We start from the raw sequence: 17,743 nt of genomic DNA, 5'->3' as shown, positions 1-17,743 counted from the left end.
TTTTGGTGATTTAACCCCCAATTCCAACCCTTGATGCTGAATGTCAAGCAGGGAGGTAATGGCTCCCATTTTTTATAGTCTTTGGTATGACTCAGCCGGGGTTTGAACTCACAACCTACCGATCTCAGGGCGGACACTCTATCCGCTTCAGCATCAGCTGACCCCTCTCTGTCAGTTTACGTGGCCTACCACTTGGTGGCTGACTTGCTGTTGTTCCCGAACTCTTCACTTTTCTTATAATAAAGTTGAGTTTGGAATATTTAGGAGCGAGGAAATTTCACGACTGGATTTGTTGCACGGGTGGCATCCTGTGACAGTTCCACGCTGGAAATCACTGAGAGCGGCCCTTTCTTTCACAAATGTTTGTAGAAACAGTCTCCATGCCTAAGTGCTTGATTTTATACGCTGGGCCAAGTGATTAGGACACCTGATTCTCATCATTTGGATGGCTGGCCAAATACTTTTGGCAATATAGTGTATAATTTATACACACATACACACCGTGGCCCCCCCAGACACATTGCTTTCTCTCAATGTGGCCCCCCGGGGCCTAATATTTGCCCAGCTCTGCATTAGGTAGTAGACTGCAGGTGTACCTAATGTTATGGCCTGTGTCAGCACGGTTCCTAATGTTGTGACCCTTCTGACCTCCTTATTTCCACTGCAAAGGCGGGAACTAATAATTGACTTCAAAAAAATAAAAGATAATTGTGTGACGTCACATGGTGATTAATGATTAGTGATTAACTTACTTGCTCGGTATCCTTGATGTGGCAAATCCATCCTAACGTTCGCTGACGTTCGCTTCCAAAATAAGAACAGTGGCACATTAGCTAATGCATGTTTAGCAAAATACAACACAAAAAAGCCCTCACATTGATAATGTTAGTGGTTATTAAAAATAAATGTATCTATAAAGTAGTGGGGGTACCAATGCTAATGCTACTTAGCTAACAACTTTTAACGGTAGCTGGCTGTCAAAGCACATGTGTTGACACGAGTGACACTAGTATAGTATAGTTGATAAATCTATGTGGCATAATTACACATGTCCGTCTAAAATGGTATAAAATGTCACACAAGGTAAATAACAAAGAAACTTACCTAGACTGTCAACGTTTGGTAGCTTAGCTACGTGGCTATGAGAAATGCTAGGCTGGCCCCGCCCACTCGATGTGATTGGCTGACGTGCTGCTGCCTGCGTGGCAGTGCACGTAAAGGCCGGGCGGGGGGAGTACTTCCGCCTGGACTGTGGAAACTGCTGCGGTCTTCATCGACCATTTGTTGTTGTTTTTTTGTGGACAGCGCGGTAAAGTGGCCTCGTAAAAGTAATTAAGAAACGTACTTTTTTTTTTTTTTTTTTAGTCCAGCTTTCAGTTAAATGATCTGTTTGTTGTTACGTGACGTCACACCTGCCTATTTATTGTAATCTAATGTGACCCAATACATTATTAATAATTTGCATTGTGCACTGGGTGACTTACCCAGATTGTATATAGTGCATTAAAATCCCAAAATAATAAATATAAATAATATATAATAATATAATAATATAATGATATATATAAATATAAATAAATAAATAAGAAGAACATTGTAAATCATTAAAGTTTTTTCTAAGTCTAAGTCTAAATAACAAACATAGGGCAACATACAAACCAGGGGTGCCCAAAATAAATTTATTTTTAAAATCTGTCCTAACCAGCCCTCCCATCCATCCATTAACTACCGCTTATCTCTCTGGGTGTTGCCACTCAGGCATATCATATGTATATATATATATATATATATATATATATATATATATATATATATATATATATATATATATATATATATATGTATATATATATATATATATATATATATATATATATATATGTATATATATATATATATATATATATATATATATATATATATATATATATATATATATATATATATATATATATATATATATATATATATGTATGTATGTATGTATATATCCATCCATCCATTTTCTACCGCTTGTCCCTTTTATTGGGGTCGCGGGGGGTGCTGGAGCATATATATATATATATATATATATATATATATATACAGTACAGGCCAAAAGTTTGGACACACCTTCTCATTCAATGTGTTTTCTTTATTTTCATGACTATTTACATTGTAGATTGTCACATCAAAACTATGAATGAACACGTTATGTACTTAACAAAAAAAAGGTGAAATAACAGATAACATGTTTTATTTTCGAGTTTCTTCAAAATAGCCACCCTTTGCTCTGATTACTGCTTTGCACACTCTTGGCATTCTCTCCATGGGCTTCAAAAGGTAGTCACCTGAAATGGATTCCACTTCACAGGTGTCATAGTTTTGATGTTTTCAGTGACAATCTACAATGTAAATAGTCATGAAAATAAAGAAAACGCATTGAAATGAGAAGGTGTGTCCAAACTTTTGGCCTGTACCAGAGCCGGCCCAAGGCATAAGCGTACTAAGCGCTTGCTTAGGGCCCCGCGGCCACCAGGGGGCCCCCAAAAGCAATTAACAAAAATTTCTTATTTTTTATTTTTTGCATGTAGGAGTCTGACTGATGATTTCTAAATGATCAAAGATATATTATTGTACAAAAACACAATTTTAGGTCAACAGAGTGCTGCTGCTGATCTAGGCCTAGTGATTCTTCCTGCCTCTCTTTAAATGTAAAGCTGCCTCTGCTGCACCTGTGACGTTTGCCGCCCGCCGTGCAATGCCAGTGCGCACTGGGCATCAAAAGCGCAGATAGAGGCAAAACAATGTCACAAAAAAGGACATATCCTTCAGGTGCAGAAAAAAGGAAGAAGAAGAAAGTGGAAGAGGAGAAAAAATGCCATGATAAAGGTATGCTTGCATGACTTGGTAATAAAAAGTTTATCAAAGAGATTTGTAGCTGTAATTAGCTTTAGCTAGGTGACGTTAGCTAGCTAGCAATATGTTTTTAGCATCAGGTGCTAGCAATATGTTTTTAGCATCAGGTTACTAGTGAGATATGTTGTTTGCACAAATTGTTTGCAGCAGAGCACGGTAATTTATTTGAGTAAAATAAACATTATTTTTTTTACATCAACTCATAAGTTATGTGAAACTTCCCCAGGAGCATTGTTAAAATACTTTGGAGGCACAGAATCAGCCCAGAGCCAGTCCACATCCTCAGGCTCAACTGTGAGTGATGAATCAGGTGAGGAAAAGACTGTCACGGTATACATTTAATTTCTTAGTATAAATATTACACTTGAAGGGAAATTAATATAGTCAAAGTATCTCATTAATATGTGTGCCTATATGTATGTATGTATGTATTTCATCTTAGGTCCATCTCCATCCTCTACAGTGCTCTCTCACACACCTCCACCCTCTGTGCCCACTGTCCCCTCCATGTCTGAAACCACAGCTGATTTATCTAGTAAGTTAACTGCAAAACACCCTTTGTAATTGCTCATTGTACTGCAGAACATTCTGAGATTAATAACTATGTCCAACAGTGCAATTTAATGACCTTATAGGTCCTTCTTTTTTAGTCATTGTCTTTCTTTGGTCACTTCCTCAGCAACTTCCACCACAACGTCCCCTTCACACCATGGACCATCATCAGCTCCGCCAGTTGACCCAGCTGAGTGGCCTTCTTTCCTCTCAGATTCAGACAGGACTGAGCAGGTGATCAGAGGACCACTGTCTATTAAGGAGAACTTTTCATTCCCCAAACGGCATGATGGCCGAAGTTTTCATTATCATTATACCTACAGACAGCTAGTCAATGGAGAAAAAGTCAAGCGTAGCTGGCTGACTTATTGAAGAAGTAAAGATGCAGTCTATTGCTTTTGCTGCAAATTATTTTCCAAAAAGTCCTAAAAACTGGCAGCCGAGGGACAGCTGGATTGGGTCAACATAGGTGCACTGCTGAAACAGCATGAAAACAGTGAAGATCATTGTAGCAACATGGTGAAATGGAAGGAATTTCCCTTGCGTCTTTCAAAGGGGAAAACTATTGAGAATTTAACTTCAGTAGACTGCGCTCTCTTTGTACAAAGTAAACATTAAATATGAACAATTAACTAAAAATATAAACTAGTAATTAAAGACTAATATGTACAAGACTGATGAGACAAGATGACACTTTTACCGTAAATGCAAAGCTTTATCACTTGGACTGTTCAACCCCAGGCCACTCTTGTAGCTGAATGTTTTCTACATTTTAAGATTAGGAACCATATGTGGCACTCTGGACATCATTCGTTCATTCATTGGTATTATTTATGTTATAAACTGGGCCACCCCCATATCTTTATAAATGACATGTAATTTGTAAAGACATGCCAGGCTGACAATAGGATAATGTAAACAACACTGCCAGAGCCACAATGAGTTTATAGTAGGTGTGTGAATGATCAATCAATATTATTGGCAGAAATAGAGGGCCCCAAAATCTAATTTTGCTTAGGGCCCCATGGAGGCTTGGGCCGGCACTGGCCTGTACTATATATATATATATATATATATATATATATATATATATATATATATATATATATATATATATATATATATATATATATATATATATATATATATGTATATATATGTATATATATATATATATATATATATATATATATATATATATATATATATATATATATATATATATATATATATATATATACATCGTTTGTTTTTAGATAACATTTTCGTTATCCGGTCTTATTAACAAGCATTAGGTTATAGCTAGAGATAGAGATGGACATAACTTTTTTTTTTCTTCCAAAAATGGGAAGGAAGAAAGTGAGGGTGAAGCACAGGAATGAGAATAAGTGGATGATATTACTTGAATTAAATAAATAAATCATTTTTAAAAAGGACTGAGCGTTTCGCCAATTTGATGAGGCAATTGGAGCGCTCCATACTGAAGCAGGAGGAGTCTAACGTCATCCATGAAAATACGGAGGAGCTGCTGATGGTGTGTTTGACTAAGAAGCAGCTCAAATGACAAACCGTAGAAGTCCACTTTCCAAGGTAAATGCTGCACATTATCATGACATGACTTCCTAAAACTACTGTACTTGTTTGTACTACATTCTACGGTTGTTTCGATACCAATATTTTGGTACCGGTACCGGTCCCAAAATGTATTTTGATACTTTTCCATATAAAGGGGACCACAAAAAATTGCAATATTGGGTTTATTTGAACAACAAATCTTAGGGTACATGAAACATATGTTTATTATTGTAATTTAGTCCTTAAATAAAATAATGAACATACTAGTCAACTTGTCTTTTAGTAGTAAGTAAACAAACAAAGACTCCTAATTAGTCTGCTGACATATACAGTAACATATTGTGTCATTTATCTACCTATTATTTTGTCTACATTATGAGGGACAAACTGTAAAAATTGATTATTAATCTACTTGTTCATTTACTGTTAATATCTGCTTACTTTCTGTTTTAACATGTTATATCTACACTTCTGTTAAAATGTATTAATCACTTATTCTTCTCTTGTTTGATACTTTACATTAGTTTTGGATGATACCACACATTTAGGTATCAATCCGATACCAAGTAGTTACAGGATAATACATTAGTCATATTCAAAGTCCTCATGTGTCCAGGGACATATTTCCTGAGTTTATAAACATAAGAAAGAAAGAAAAAAGATTTTGTGACGATAAAAAATATAGATGTAATCATAGTAGTATCGACTAAATACACTGGTGTACTTGGTATCATTACAGTGGATGTCAGGTGTAGATCCACCCATGGCGTTTGTTTACATTGTGACGTCGATGAGCTATTGTATCCTCCTACGGTGTGTAGTGAAGCATGTTTAGCTATTCCTCGTCCTCCGGTGATAATGATACTTGTAATAAACGTACTTTATTTGTCACCATGGAAACATCTTAAAGCACCTCTTCCTGAGGGTGTTTCAGTGTTATAACTTCACCTTTATCTTTACTTTTTACGCCAAAATGCGTCCATTCTCCCTGTTCTGTCTACACACTGTGTCTGCTTGTAAGTACTCTGTGTGTGCGCACTGCCGAACATGCTCTTCTGCTCGTAAAACCAGCAACGTCATGCCTGTAAAAAAAAAAAAAGGGGGGGGGGGGGGGGACTAGTACTTTTCAAACAGAGTATAGTACCGTTTTTGATTCATTAGTACCGCAATACTATACTAGTATCGGTATACCGTATAACCCTAATACATTCTATTCTTTTGTTTTTGTCATAATATTTCTAATGTAAATGTTTGTTTTTCTTTTTAAAAGACATGTTAAATGTCTAATTTGTGCTGTTTTGGAGCAACAATTGATAGGGCGGCGTTAATGAAAGATACAAGTGTTTGGAATAAAGTGCTCTATCACAGAAGCAATTAGGCTTGTAAGTTGAAGTCCTCCTGTACAGTCCTTCATTTGTACCATGTACATTTTATCATGTTATCAGTACACAGAACTACACAGTTCTTCCTGACGTGCACAGTCAGTGCTCTCCTGACTGGGAAAGTCTAGCTCAGGGATGTCAAAGTGGTTTTCATTGAGGGCCACATGGCAGTTATGGCTGGCTTGTAACAGTGAATAATGCATGGATTTGCCTGTGGATTTCATTATTAATTATATAAATTGTTTTAAGTAGACTGTCAATTTTACAGTAAAAACTTTACATTTGCAAAATTATACAGTAAAATAGTGTTTTTTTGGGGTTTTTTTTACAACATTTTACAGTAAATGGAAAAACAGTACCAATGTTTCTTTTGGGTTTTTTTTTACAGAAAAAGCTGGCAGCTTAGTTGCCAGAATGTTTGTGTTAAATTGACATTGTTTTTTACAACATTGTATTGTAAATGGAAAAACAGCACAAGTTCTTTTTTTTCATTCTGGCAACTTCACTGCCAGTTTTTCTCCCGTAAAAACAAATGTATCGTCTTTCCATTTACAGTAATACACCGTTAAAAACATCAACCCTGGATTTTACAGTCAAAAACTGGCAACTCAGCCAACAGCATTTTAACGCAAAAAAACGTAGTAGGTTTTTTTTTATTTATAGTACAAACCCCGTTTCTATATGAGTTGGGAAATTGTGTTGGATGTAAATATAAACGGAATACAATGATTTGCAAATCCTTTTCAACCCATATTCAATTGAATGCACTACAAAGACAACATATTTCATGTTCAAACTCATAAACTTTATTTTTTTTGCAAATAATAATTAACTTAGAATTTCATGGCTGCAACACGTGCCAAAGTAGTTGGGAAAGGGCATGTTCACCACTGTGTTACATCACTTTTTCTTTTAACAACACTCAATTAAAGATTGGAAACTGAGGAAACTAATTGTTGAAGCTACGAAAGTGGAATTATTTCCCATTCTTTTTTTATGTAGAGCTTCAGTCGTATTTTACGCTTCATAATGCAACACACATTTTCGATGGGAGACAGGTCTGGACTGCAGGCGGCCCAGGAAAGTAACCGCACTTTTTTTTTTACAAAGCCATGCTGTTGTAACACGTGCTGAATGTGGCTTGGCATTGTCTTGCTGAAATAAGCAGGGGCGTCCATGAAAAAGACGGCGCTTAGATGGCAGCATATGTTGTTCCAAAACCTGTATGTACCTTTCAGCATTAATGGTGCCTTCACAGATGTGTAAGTTACCCATGCCTTGGGCACTAATGCACCCCCATACCATCACAGATGCTGGCTTTTCAACTTTGAGTCGATAACAGTCTGGATGGTTCGCTTCCCCTTTGGTCCGGATGACACAATGTCGAATATTTCCAAAAACAATTTGAAATGTGGACTCATCAGACCACAGAACACTTTTCCACTTTGCATCAGTCCATCTTAGATGATCTCGGGCCCAGAGAAGCCGGCGGCGTTTCTGGGTGTTGTTGATAAATGGCTTTCGCTTTGCATAGTAGAGCTTTAACTTGCACTTACAGATGTAGCGACCAACTGTATTTAGTTTTCTGAAGTGTTCCTGTGCCCATGTGGTGATATCCTTTAGAGATTGATGTCGATTTTTGATACAGTGCCGTCTGAGGGATCGAAGGTCACGGTCATTCAATGTTGGTTTCCGGCCATGCCGCTTACGTGGAGTGATTTCTCCAGATTCTCTGAACCTTTTGATGATATTATAGACCGTATATGTTGAAATCCCTAAATTTCTTGCAATTGCACTTTGAGAAACATTGTTCTTAAACTGTTTGACTATTTGCTCACGCAGTTGTGGACAAAGGGGTGTACCTCGCCCCATCCTTTCTTGTGAAAGACTGAACATTTTTTTGGAAGCTGTTTTTATACCCAATCATGGCACCCACCTGTTCCCAATTTGCCTGTTCACCTGTAGGATGTTCCAAATAAGTGTTTGATGAGCATCCCTCAACTTTATCAGTATTTATTGCCACCTTTCCCAATTTCTTTGTCACGTGTTGCTGGCATCAAATTCTAAAGTTAATGATTATTTGCAAAAAAAAAAAAAAAGTTTATCAGTTTGAACATCAAATATCTTGTCTTTGTAGCATATTCAACTGAATATGGGTTGAAAATGATTTGCAAATCATTGTATTCTGTTTATATATACATCTAACACAATTTCCCAACTCATATGGAAACGGGGTTTGTAATATGCTGATGGGTAGTTTGCTGTAAAGTTAAGTATTTTTATTTAGACAAAAACATGCTTTGAAAGTATGATAATATACTGTACTACATGAGGCAATTTGCTCCAATGCTGAAATTGAACTGAAATCCTGGAATTGTTTGGAATTGTTGAAGTAGATCACACAAGTAAAATTTAGCTTGTGAACCCGTTCTCAAACAATGGCAATTAAAACTATTCTGATTCTGATTCTGATTCAATTCCCAAACAGGTTGAATATTTTGAAGTTGGAACAGTTTGAATAAGATGAAAAATGTGGGAGTTTTGGAACTTTGAAGAATGTCCCATTGATTTCAATGGGAATTTTCCCAAAAAATTGGAATTTCGGGAAAAGCAGGAATTAAAAAAAAAGGTTAAAAACTTGAATGATCTGAAGGAGTTGAAATGGTTGGTGTTGGAATTTTTCAAATCGGTGGAGAAATGTTGAAGTAGCAACATGTTGAATTGAGAAACAGTATTACGGAATTCCTGGAATTTTGGGAAAACCGGGATTTTTTCCATTTTAAAAAACAACTTTGTTGTTTGTCCTGATTAAGAGGAATGTTTTGACGGTGGGTTGAAAAATGTGGAAGGAGTAGTCGCCAGAAAAAAGTGTAGAAATAGGGCTTTGGAAAAGCAGGAATTCTGGAAAATCCTGGAATTTTTTGAACTTGGAAAGGGGGAAGTTTGAATTTCCAGAATGGTGGAATGTGTTAAAGGTGGAATGGTTTGAGTGGGCGTAAGAATATGGGAATTGTGGAACTTTGAAGAATGTCCCATTCATTTCAATGGGAAGTGAAGGGAACTTTGAATGCTCCAGGATACCAAAACATTTTGGACAATCCCATGCTCCCAACCTTGTGGGAACCGTTTGGAGCGGGCCCCTTCCTCTTCCAACATGACTGTGCACCAGTGCACGAAGCAAGGTCCATAAAGACATGGATGACAGAGTCTGGTGTGGATGAACTTGACTGGCCTGCACAGAGTCCTGACCTGAACCCAATAGAACACCTTTGGGATGAATTAGAAGGGAGACTGAAAGCCAGGCCTTCTCCACCAACATCAGTGTGTGACCTCACTAATGCGCTTTTGGAAGAATGGTGGAAAATTCCTGTAGACACACTCTGCAACCTTGTGGACAGCCTTCCCAGAGGAGTTGAAGCTGTAATAGCTGCAAATAGTGGACCCACATCATATTGAAACCTATGAGTTAGGAATGGGATGGCACTTCAAGTTCATATGTGAGTCAAGGCAGGTGGCCAAATACTTTTGGCAATATAGTGTATATTCAACTGTTAGTCTGAATGCAGTGTGTGTGTGTGGGATGTGTGTGGGTGTGTGGGTGTGTGGGGGCCACAGTCAATGACTAAGTGATTCAATGTAGCTTTAAGGGTGAGTAGATCACATTGGAATCCACACTTCCTTAAGCTCCCCACTGAGTAGATAACTTTTTGGAGGGAAAGTGAGCAGAGGAAATGAGATGAAAAACCCATCCATCCATTTTCTACCGCTTGTCTGCGATGACGTGCCGATTTGTCCAGGGTGTACCCCGCCTTCCGCCCGAATGCAGCTGAGATGATAAACAAAACTAGAAAATTAACTAGAAGATGCAATTCCTGAAGGAACTGCGTGTGAATGCTCCAATGCTGAAGTTGAACTGAAATGCTGACAGAATGTAGTATGAATGTAAGAATAGTTTGAATGTTGAAGAGTTTGAATTTCCAGGAAACGGGAATTTGGTTTGGAACTTGGGAAAGTGCTAGTTTGAATGTCCAGGATGAGTGGAATGTGTTGATGTTGGAATGGTTTGAATAGGTTGAAAAATGTGGGAATTGTTGGAAAAAAGTTCCATTCATTTCAATGGGAACTTCCTGGAAATTTGGGAATTTTAGGAAAAGCGGGATTTTTTGGGAAAATTATTAAGAGCATTAATTACCTGAATGAGCTGAATTGGTTGGTGTTAGAATTGTTTAAATCGGGCAAGAAATGTTGAAGTAGTAATGGTATTAGGGAATTTTGGGAAAATCTATAATTTTTTTAACTTGGAAAAAAGGTAGTTTGAATTTCCAGAATGGTGGAATGTGTTAAAGGTGGAATGGTTTGAGTGGGTGTAAGAATGTGGGAATTGTGGAACTTTGAAGAATGTCCCATTCATTTCGATGGGAATTTCCAAAAAATTAGGGAATTTTGGGAAAAGCAGGACTTTTTTTGAAAATGGTAAAAAAAAACTTAAATGGTCTGAATGAGTTGAAATGGTTGATGTTGGAATTTTTAAAATCGGTGGAGAAATGTTGAAGTAGCAACATGTTGAATTGAGAAATGGTATTACAGAATTCCTGGAATTTCGGGAAAACAGGGAATTTTTCCAGTTCAAAAAACAACTTTGTCTTTTGTCCGGATTAAGAAGAATGTTTTGACGGTGGAACGGTTGAAATGGGTTGAAAAATGTGGAAGGAGTAGTCGCCAGAAAAAAGGGTGGAAATAGAGCTTTGGAAAACCAGGAATTCTGGAAAATCATGGAATTTTTTTGAACTTCGAAAAAGAGAAATTTGAATTTCCAGAATGGTGGAATATGTTGAAGGTAGAATGGTGTGAATATGTTGAAAAATGTGGAAATGGTGGAAGTTTGAAAAATGTCTGATTCATTTTGAATGGGAAAAGTGTCCCAAAAAACCTGGAATTCTGGGAAATCTGGGAATTTTTGGAATTTTGAAAAAAGGAAGTTTGAATTTCCAGAATGGTGGAATATGTTAAAGGTAGAATGGTTTGAATAGGTTGAAAAATGTGGAAATGGTGGAAGTTTGAAAAATGTCTGATTCATTTTGAATGGGAAAAGTGTCCCGGAAAACCTAGAATTCTGGGAAATCTGGGAATTTTTGGAATTTGGAAAAAGGGTTGTTTAAATTTCCAGAATGGTGGAATATTTTGAAGGTAGAATGGTTTGAATAGGTTGAAAAAGGTGGAAATGGTGGAAGTTTGAAAAACGGCCAATTCATTTTGAATGGGAAAAATGTCCCGAAAAACCTGGAATTCTGGGAAATCTGGGAATTTTTGGAATTTGGAAAAATGGTAGTTTGAATTTACAGAATGGTGGAATATGTTGAAGGTAGAATGGTTTGAATAGGTTGAAAAAGGTGGAAATGGTGGAAGTTTGAGAAACGGCCAATTCATTTTGAATGGGAAAATGTCCCGAAAAACCTGGAATTCTGGGAAATCTGGGAATTTTTGGAATTTGGAAAAAAGGTAGTTTGAATTTTCAGAATTGTGGAATATGTTGAAGGTAGAATGATTTGAATAGGTTGAAAAGGGTGGAAATGGTGGAAGTTTGAAAAACGGCCAATTCATTTTGAATGGGAAAATGTCCCGGAAATCTTGGAATTCTGGGAAATCTGGGAATATGGAAAAAGGGAAGTTTGAATTTCCAGAATGGTGGAATATGTTGAAGGTAGAATGGTTTGAATAGGTTGAAAAAGGTGGAAATGGTGGAAGTTTGAAAAATGTCTGATTCATTTTGAATGGGAAAAATGTCCTGGAAAACCTGGAATTCTGGGAATTTTTTGAATTTGGAAAAAGGTTAGTTTGAATTTTCAGAATGTTGGAATATGTTGAAGGTAGAATGGTTTGAATAGGTTGAAAAAGGTGGAAATGGTGGAAGTTTGAAAAACAGGCAATTCATTTTGAATGGGAAAAATTCCCGAAAAACCTGGAATTCTGGGAAATCTGGGAAGTTTTTTGAACTTGGAAAAAGGGTAGTTTGAATTTCCAGAATGGTGGAATATGTTGAAGGTAGAATGGTTTGAATAGGTTGAAAAAGGTGGAAATGGTGGAAGTTTGAAAAACGGCCAATTCATTTTGAATGGGAAAAATGTCCCGAAAAACCTGGAATTCTTGGAAATCTGGGAATTTGGAAAAAGGGAAGTTTGAATTTCCAGAATGGTGGAATATGTTAAAGGTGGAATGGTTTGAATAGGTTGAAAAATGTGGAAATGGTGGAAGTTTGAAAAATGTCTGATTCATTTTGAATGGGAAAAGTGTCCCGGAAAACCTAGAATTCTGGGAAATCTGGGAATTTTTGGAATTTGGAAAAAGGGTTGTTTAAATTTCCAGAATGGTGGAATATTTTGAAGGTAGAATGGTTTGAATAGGTTGAAAAAGGTGGAAATGGTGGAAGTTTGAAAAACGGCCAATTCATTTTGAATGGGAAAAATGTCCCGAAAAACCTGGAATTCTGGGAAATCTGGGAATTTTTGGAATTTGGAAAAATGGTAGTTTGAATTTACAGAATGGTGGAATATGTTGAAGGTAGAATGGTTTGAATAGGTTGAAAAAGGTGGAAATGGTGGAAGTTTGAAAAACGGCCAATTCATTTTGAATGGGAAAATGTCCCGAAAAACCTGGAATTCTGGGAAATCTGGGAATTTTTGGAATTTAGAAAAAAGGTAGTTTGAATTTTCAGAATGGTGGAATATGTTGAAGGTAGAATGATTTGAATAGGTTGAAAAGGGTGGAAATGGTGGAAGTTTGAAAAACGGCCAATTCATTTTGAATGGGAAAATGTCCCGGAAATCCTGGAATTCTGGGAAATCTGGGAATTTGGAAAAAGGGAAGTTTGAATTTCCAGAATGGTGGAATATGTTGAAGGTAGAATGGTTTGAATAGGTTGAAAAAGGTGGAAATGGTGGAAGTTTGAAAAATGTCTGATTCATTTTGAATGGGAAAAATGTCCCGGAAAACCTGGAATTCTGGGAATTTTTTGAATTTGGAAAAAGGTTAGTTTGAATTTTCAGAATGTTGGAATATGTTGAAGGTAGAATGGTTTGAATAGGTTGAAAAAGGTGGAAATGGTGGAAGTTTGAAAAACAGGCAATTCATTTTGAATGGGAAAAATTCCCGAAAAACCTGAAATTCTGGGAAATCTGGGAAGTTTTTTGAACTTGGAAAAAGAGTAGTTTGAATTTCCAGAATGGTGGAATATGTTGAAGGTAGAATGGTTTGAATAGGTTGAAAAAGGTGGAAATGGTGGAAGTTTGAAAAACGGCCAATTCATTTTGAATGGGAAAAATGTCCCGAAAAACCTGGAATTCTTGGAAATCTGGGAATTTGGAAAAAGGGAAGTTTGAATTTCCAGAATGGTGGAATATGTTAAAGGTGGAATGGTTTGAATAGGTTGAAAAATGTGGAAATGGTGGAAGTTTGAAAAATGTCTGATTCATTTTGAATGGGAAAAGTGTCCCGGAAAACCTAGAATTCTGGGAAATCTGGGAATTTTTGGAATTTGGAAAAAGGGTTGTTTAAATTTCCAGAATGGTGGAATATTTTGAAGGTAGAATGGTTTGAATAGGTTGAAAAAGGTGGAAATGGTGGAAGTTTGAAAAACGGCCAATTCATTTTGAATGGGAAAAATGTCCCGAAAAACCTGGAATTCTGGGAAATCTGGGAATTTTTGGAATTTGGAAAAATGGTAGTTTGAATTTCCAGAATGGTGGAAGATGTTGAAGGTAGAATGGTTTGAATAGGTTGAAAAAGGTGGAAATGGTGGAAGTTAGAAAAACGGCCAATTCATTTTGAATGGGAAAATGTCCCAAAAAACCTGGAATTCTGGGAAATCTGGGAATTTTTGGAATTTGGAAAAAAGGTAGTTTGAATTTTCAGAATGGTGGAATATGTTGAAGGTAGAATGATTTGAATAGGTTGAAAAGGGTGGAAATGGTGGAAGTTTGAAAAACGGCCAATTCATTTTGAATGGGAAAATGTCCCGGAAATCCTGGAATTCTGGGAAATCTGGGAATTTGGAAAAAGGGAAGTTTGAATTTCCAGAATGGTGGAATATGTTGAAGGTAGAATGGTTTGAATAGGTTGAAAAAGGTGGAAATGGTGGAAGTTTGAAAAATGTCTGATTCATTTTGAATGGGAAAAATGTCCCGGAAAACCTGGAATTCTGGGAATTTTTTGAATTTGGAAAAAGGTTAGTTTGAATTTTCAGAATGGTGGAATATGTTGAAGGTAGAATGGTTTGAATAGGTTGAAAAAGGTGGAAATGGTGGAAGTTTGAAAAACAGGCAATTCATTTTGAATGGGAAAAATTCCCGAAAAACCTGGAATTCTGGGAAATCTGGGAAGTTTTTTGAACTTGGAAAAAGGGTGGTTTGAATTTCCAGAATGGTGGAATATGTTGAAGGTAGAATGGTTTGAATAGGTTGAAAAAGGTGGAAATGGTGGAAGTTTGAAAAACGGCCAATTCATTTTGAATGGGAAAAATGTCCCGAAAAACCTGGAATTCTTGGAAATCTGGGAATTTGGAAAAAGGGAAGTTTGAATTTCCAGAATGGTGGAATATGTTAAAGGTGGAATGGTTTGAATAGGTTGAAAAATGTGGAAATGGTGGAAGTTTGAAAAATGTCTGATTCATTTTGAATGGGAAAAGTGTCCCGGAAAACCTAGAATTCTGGGAAATCTGGGAATTTTTGGAATTTGGAAAAAGGGTTGTTTAAATTTCCAGAATGGTGGAATATTTTGAAGGTAGAATGGTTTGAATAGGTTGAAAAAGGTGGAAATGGTGGAAGTTTGAAAAACGGCCAATTCATTTTGAATGGGAAAAATGTCCCGAAAAACCTGGAATTCTGGGAAATCTGGGAATTTTTGGAATTTGGAAAAATGGTAGTTTGAATTTACAGAATGGTGGAATATGTTGAAGGTAGAATGGTTTGAATAGGTTGAAAAAGGTGGAAATGGTGGAAGTTTGAAAAACGGCCAATTCATTTTGAATGGGAAAATGTCCCGAAAAACCTGGAATTCTGGGAAATCTGGGAATTTTTGGAATTTAGAAAAAAGGTAGTTTGAATTTTCAGAATGGTGGAATATGTTGAAGGTAGAATGATTTGAATAGGTTGAAAAGGGTGGAAATGGTGGAAGTTTGAAAAACGGCCAATTCATTTTGAATGGGAAAATGTCCCGGAAATCCTGGAATTCTGGGAAATCTGGGAATTTGGAAAAAGGGAAGTTTGAATTTCCAGAATGGTGGAATATGTTGAAGGTAGAATGGTTTGAATAGGTTGAAAAAGGTGGAAATGGTGGAAGTTTGAAAAATGTCTGATTCATTTTGAATGGGAAAAATGTCCCGGAAAACCTGGAATTCTGGGAATTTTTTGAATTTGGAAAAAGGTTAGTTTGAATTTTCAGAATGTTGGAATATGTTGAAGGTAGAATGGTTTGAATAGGTTGAAAAAGGTGGAAATGGTGGAAGTTTGAAAAACAGGCAATTCATTTTGAATGGGAAAAATTCCCGAAAAACCTGAAATTCTGGGAAATCTGGGAAGTTTTTTGAACTTGGAAAAAGGGTAGTTTGAATTTCCAGAATGGTGGAATATGTTGAAGGTAGAATGGTTTGAATAGGTTGAAAAAGGTGGAAATGGTGGAAGTTTGAAAAACGGCCAATTCATTTTGAATGGGAAAAATGTCCCGAAAAACCTGGAATTCTTGGAAATCTGGGAATTTGGAAAAAGGGAAGTTTGAATTTCCAGAATGGTGGAATATGTTAAAGGTGGAATGGTTTGAATAGGTTGAAAAATGTGGAAATGGTGGAAGTTTGAAAAATGTCTGATTCATTTTGAATGGGAAAAGTGTCCCGGAAAACCTAGAATTCTGGGAAATCTGGGAATTTTTGGAATTTGGAAAAAGGGTTGTTTAAATTTCCAGAATGGTGGAATATTTTGAAGGTAGAATGGTTTGAATAGGTTGAAAAAGGTGGAAATGGTGGAAGTTTGAAAAACGGCCAATTCATTTTGAATGGGAAAAATGTCCCGAAAAACCTGGAATTCTGGGAAATCTGGGAATTTTTGGAATTTGGAAAAATGGTAGTTTGAATTTCCAGAATGGTGGAAGATGTTGAAGGTAGAATGGTTTGAATAGGTTGAAAAAGGTGGAAATGGTGGAAGTTAGAAAAACGGCCAATTCATTTTGAATGGGAAAATGTCCCAAAAAACCTGGAATTCTGGGAAATCTGGGAATTTTTGGAATTTGGAAAAAAGGTAGTTTGAATTTTCAGAATGGTGGAATATGTTGAAGGTAGAATGATTTGAATAGGTTGAAAAGGGTGGAAATGGTGGAAGTTTGAAAAACGGCCAATTCATTTTGAATGGGAAAATGTCCCGGAAATCCTGGAATTCTGGGAAATCTGGGAATTTGGAAAAAGGGAAGTTTGAATTTCCAGAATGGTGGAATATGTTGAAGGTAGAATGGTTTGAATAGGTTGAAAAAGGTGGAAATGGTGGAAGTTTGAAAAATGTCTGATTCATTTTGAATGGGAAAAATGTCCCGGAAAACCTGGAATTCTGGGAATTTTTTGAATTTGGAAAAAGGTTAGTTTGAATTTTCAGAATGGTGGAATATGTTGAAGGTAGAATGGTTTGAATAGGTTGAAAAAGGTGGAAATGGTGGAAGTTTGAAAAACAGGCAATTCATTTTGAATGGGAAAAATTCCCGAAAAACCTGGAATTCTGGGAAATCTGGGAAGTTTTTTGAACTTGGAAAAAGGGTAGTTTGAATTTCCAGAATGGTGGAATATGTTGAAGGTAGAATGGTTTGAATAGGTTGAAAAAGGTGGAAATGGTGGAAGTTTGAAAAACGGCCAATTCATTTTGAATGGGAAAAATGTCCCGAAAAACCTGGAATTCTTGGAAATCTGGGAATTTGGAAAAAGGGAAGTTTGAATTTCCAGAATGGTGGAATATGTTAAAGGTGGAATGGTTTGAATAGGTTGAAAAAGGTGGAAATGGTGGAAGTTTGAAAAATGTCTGATTCATTTTGAATGGGAAAAATGTCCCGGAAAACCTGGAATTCTGGGAAATCTGGGAATTTTTCAAAGGAAAGCCCGCAAGTCCCGAATAGGCTGAACAGTTTGAAGTTGGAACGGGTGAAAAATGTGGAAGGTAGAAGCACCAAAATCTGGAAAAGAAGAAGTTTATTAAAAAGATGAATTTTAGTGTAGAAAAGCATATTCCAGAAATTCCACTAATTGTGTGAATGCTCCAAAGCATTCACACAATTAGTGGAATTTTTGCAAAAAAAACCCCAACACCCAG

At 36.5% G+C, this 17,743-nt stretch overlaps 1 protein-coding gene across 1 annotated transcript in view; it reads right to left on the bottom strand.

Moving 5' to 3' along the window:
- The window catches only part of yif1a (Yip1 interacting factor homolog A (S. cerevisiae)), a 31,868-nt gene extending 30,657 nt beyond the window's left edge, over nt 1-1,211 (bottom strand). Inside the window, exons 1-2 of the mRNA XM_061930244.1 lie at nt 1,105-1,211; nt 753-804 (exon numbers count right to left, since the gene is read on the bottom strand). Of these exons, the coding sequence (XP_061786228.1) occupies nt 753-783 (31 nt within the window). The 5' untranslated portion in view covers nt 784-804; nt 1,105-1,211. The remainder of the gene's footprint in view (nt 1-752; nt 805-1,104) is intronic.
- Between the last annotated feature and the right edge of the window lie 16,532 nt (nt 1,212-17,743).

Source organism: Nerophis lumbriciformis, linkage group LG36 (genome assembly GCF_033978685.3).
Source record: "Nerophis lumbriciformis linkage group LG36, RoL_Nlum_v2.1, whole genome shotgun sequence".
In the NCBI taxonomy this organism is placed as follows: Eukaryota; Metazoa; Chordata; class Actinopteri; order Syngnathiformes; family Syngnathidae; genus Nerophis; species Nerophis lumbriciformis.
Note: the sequence above shows the minus strand (reverse complement) of the source record. Positions and strands in the feature narration are given on the sequence as shown.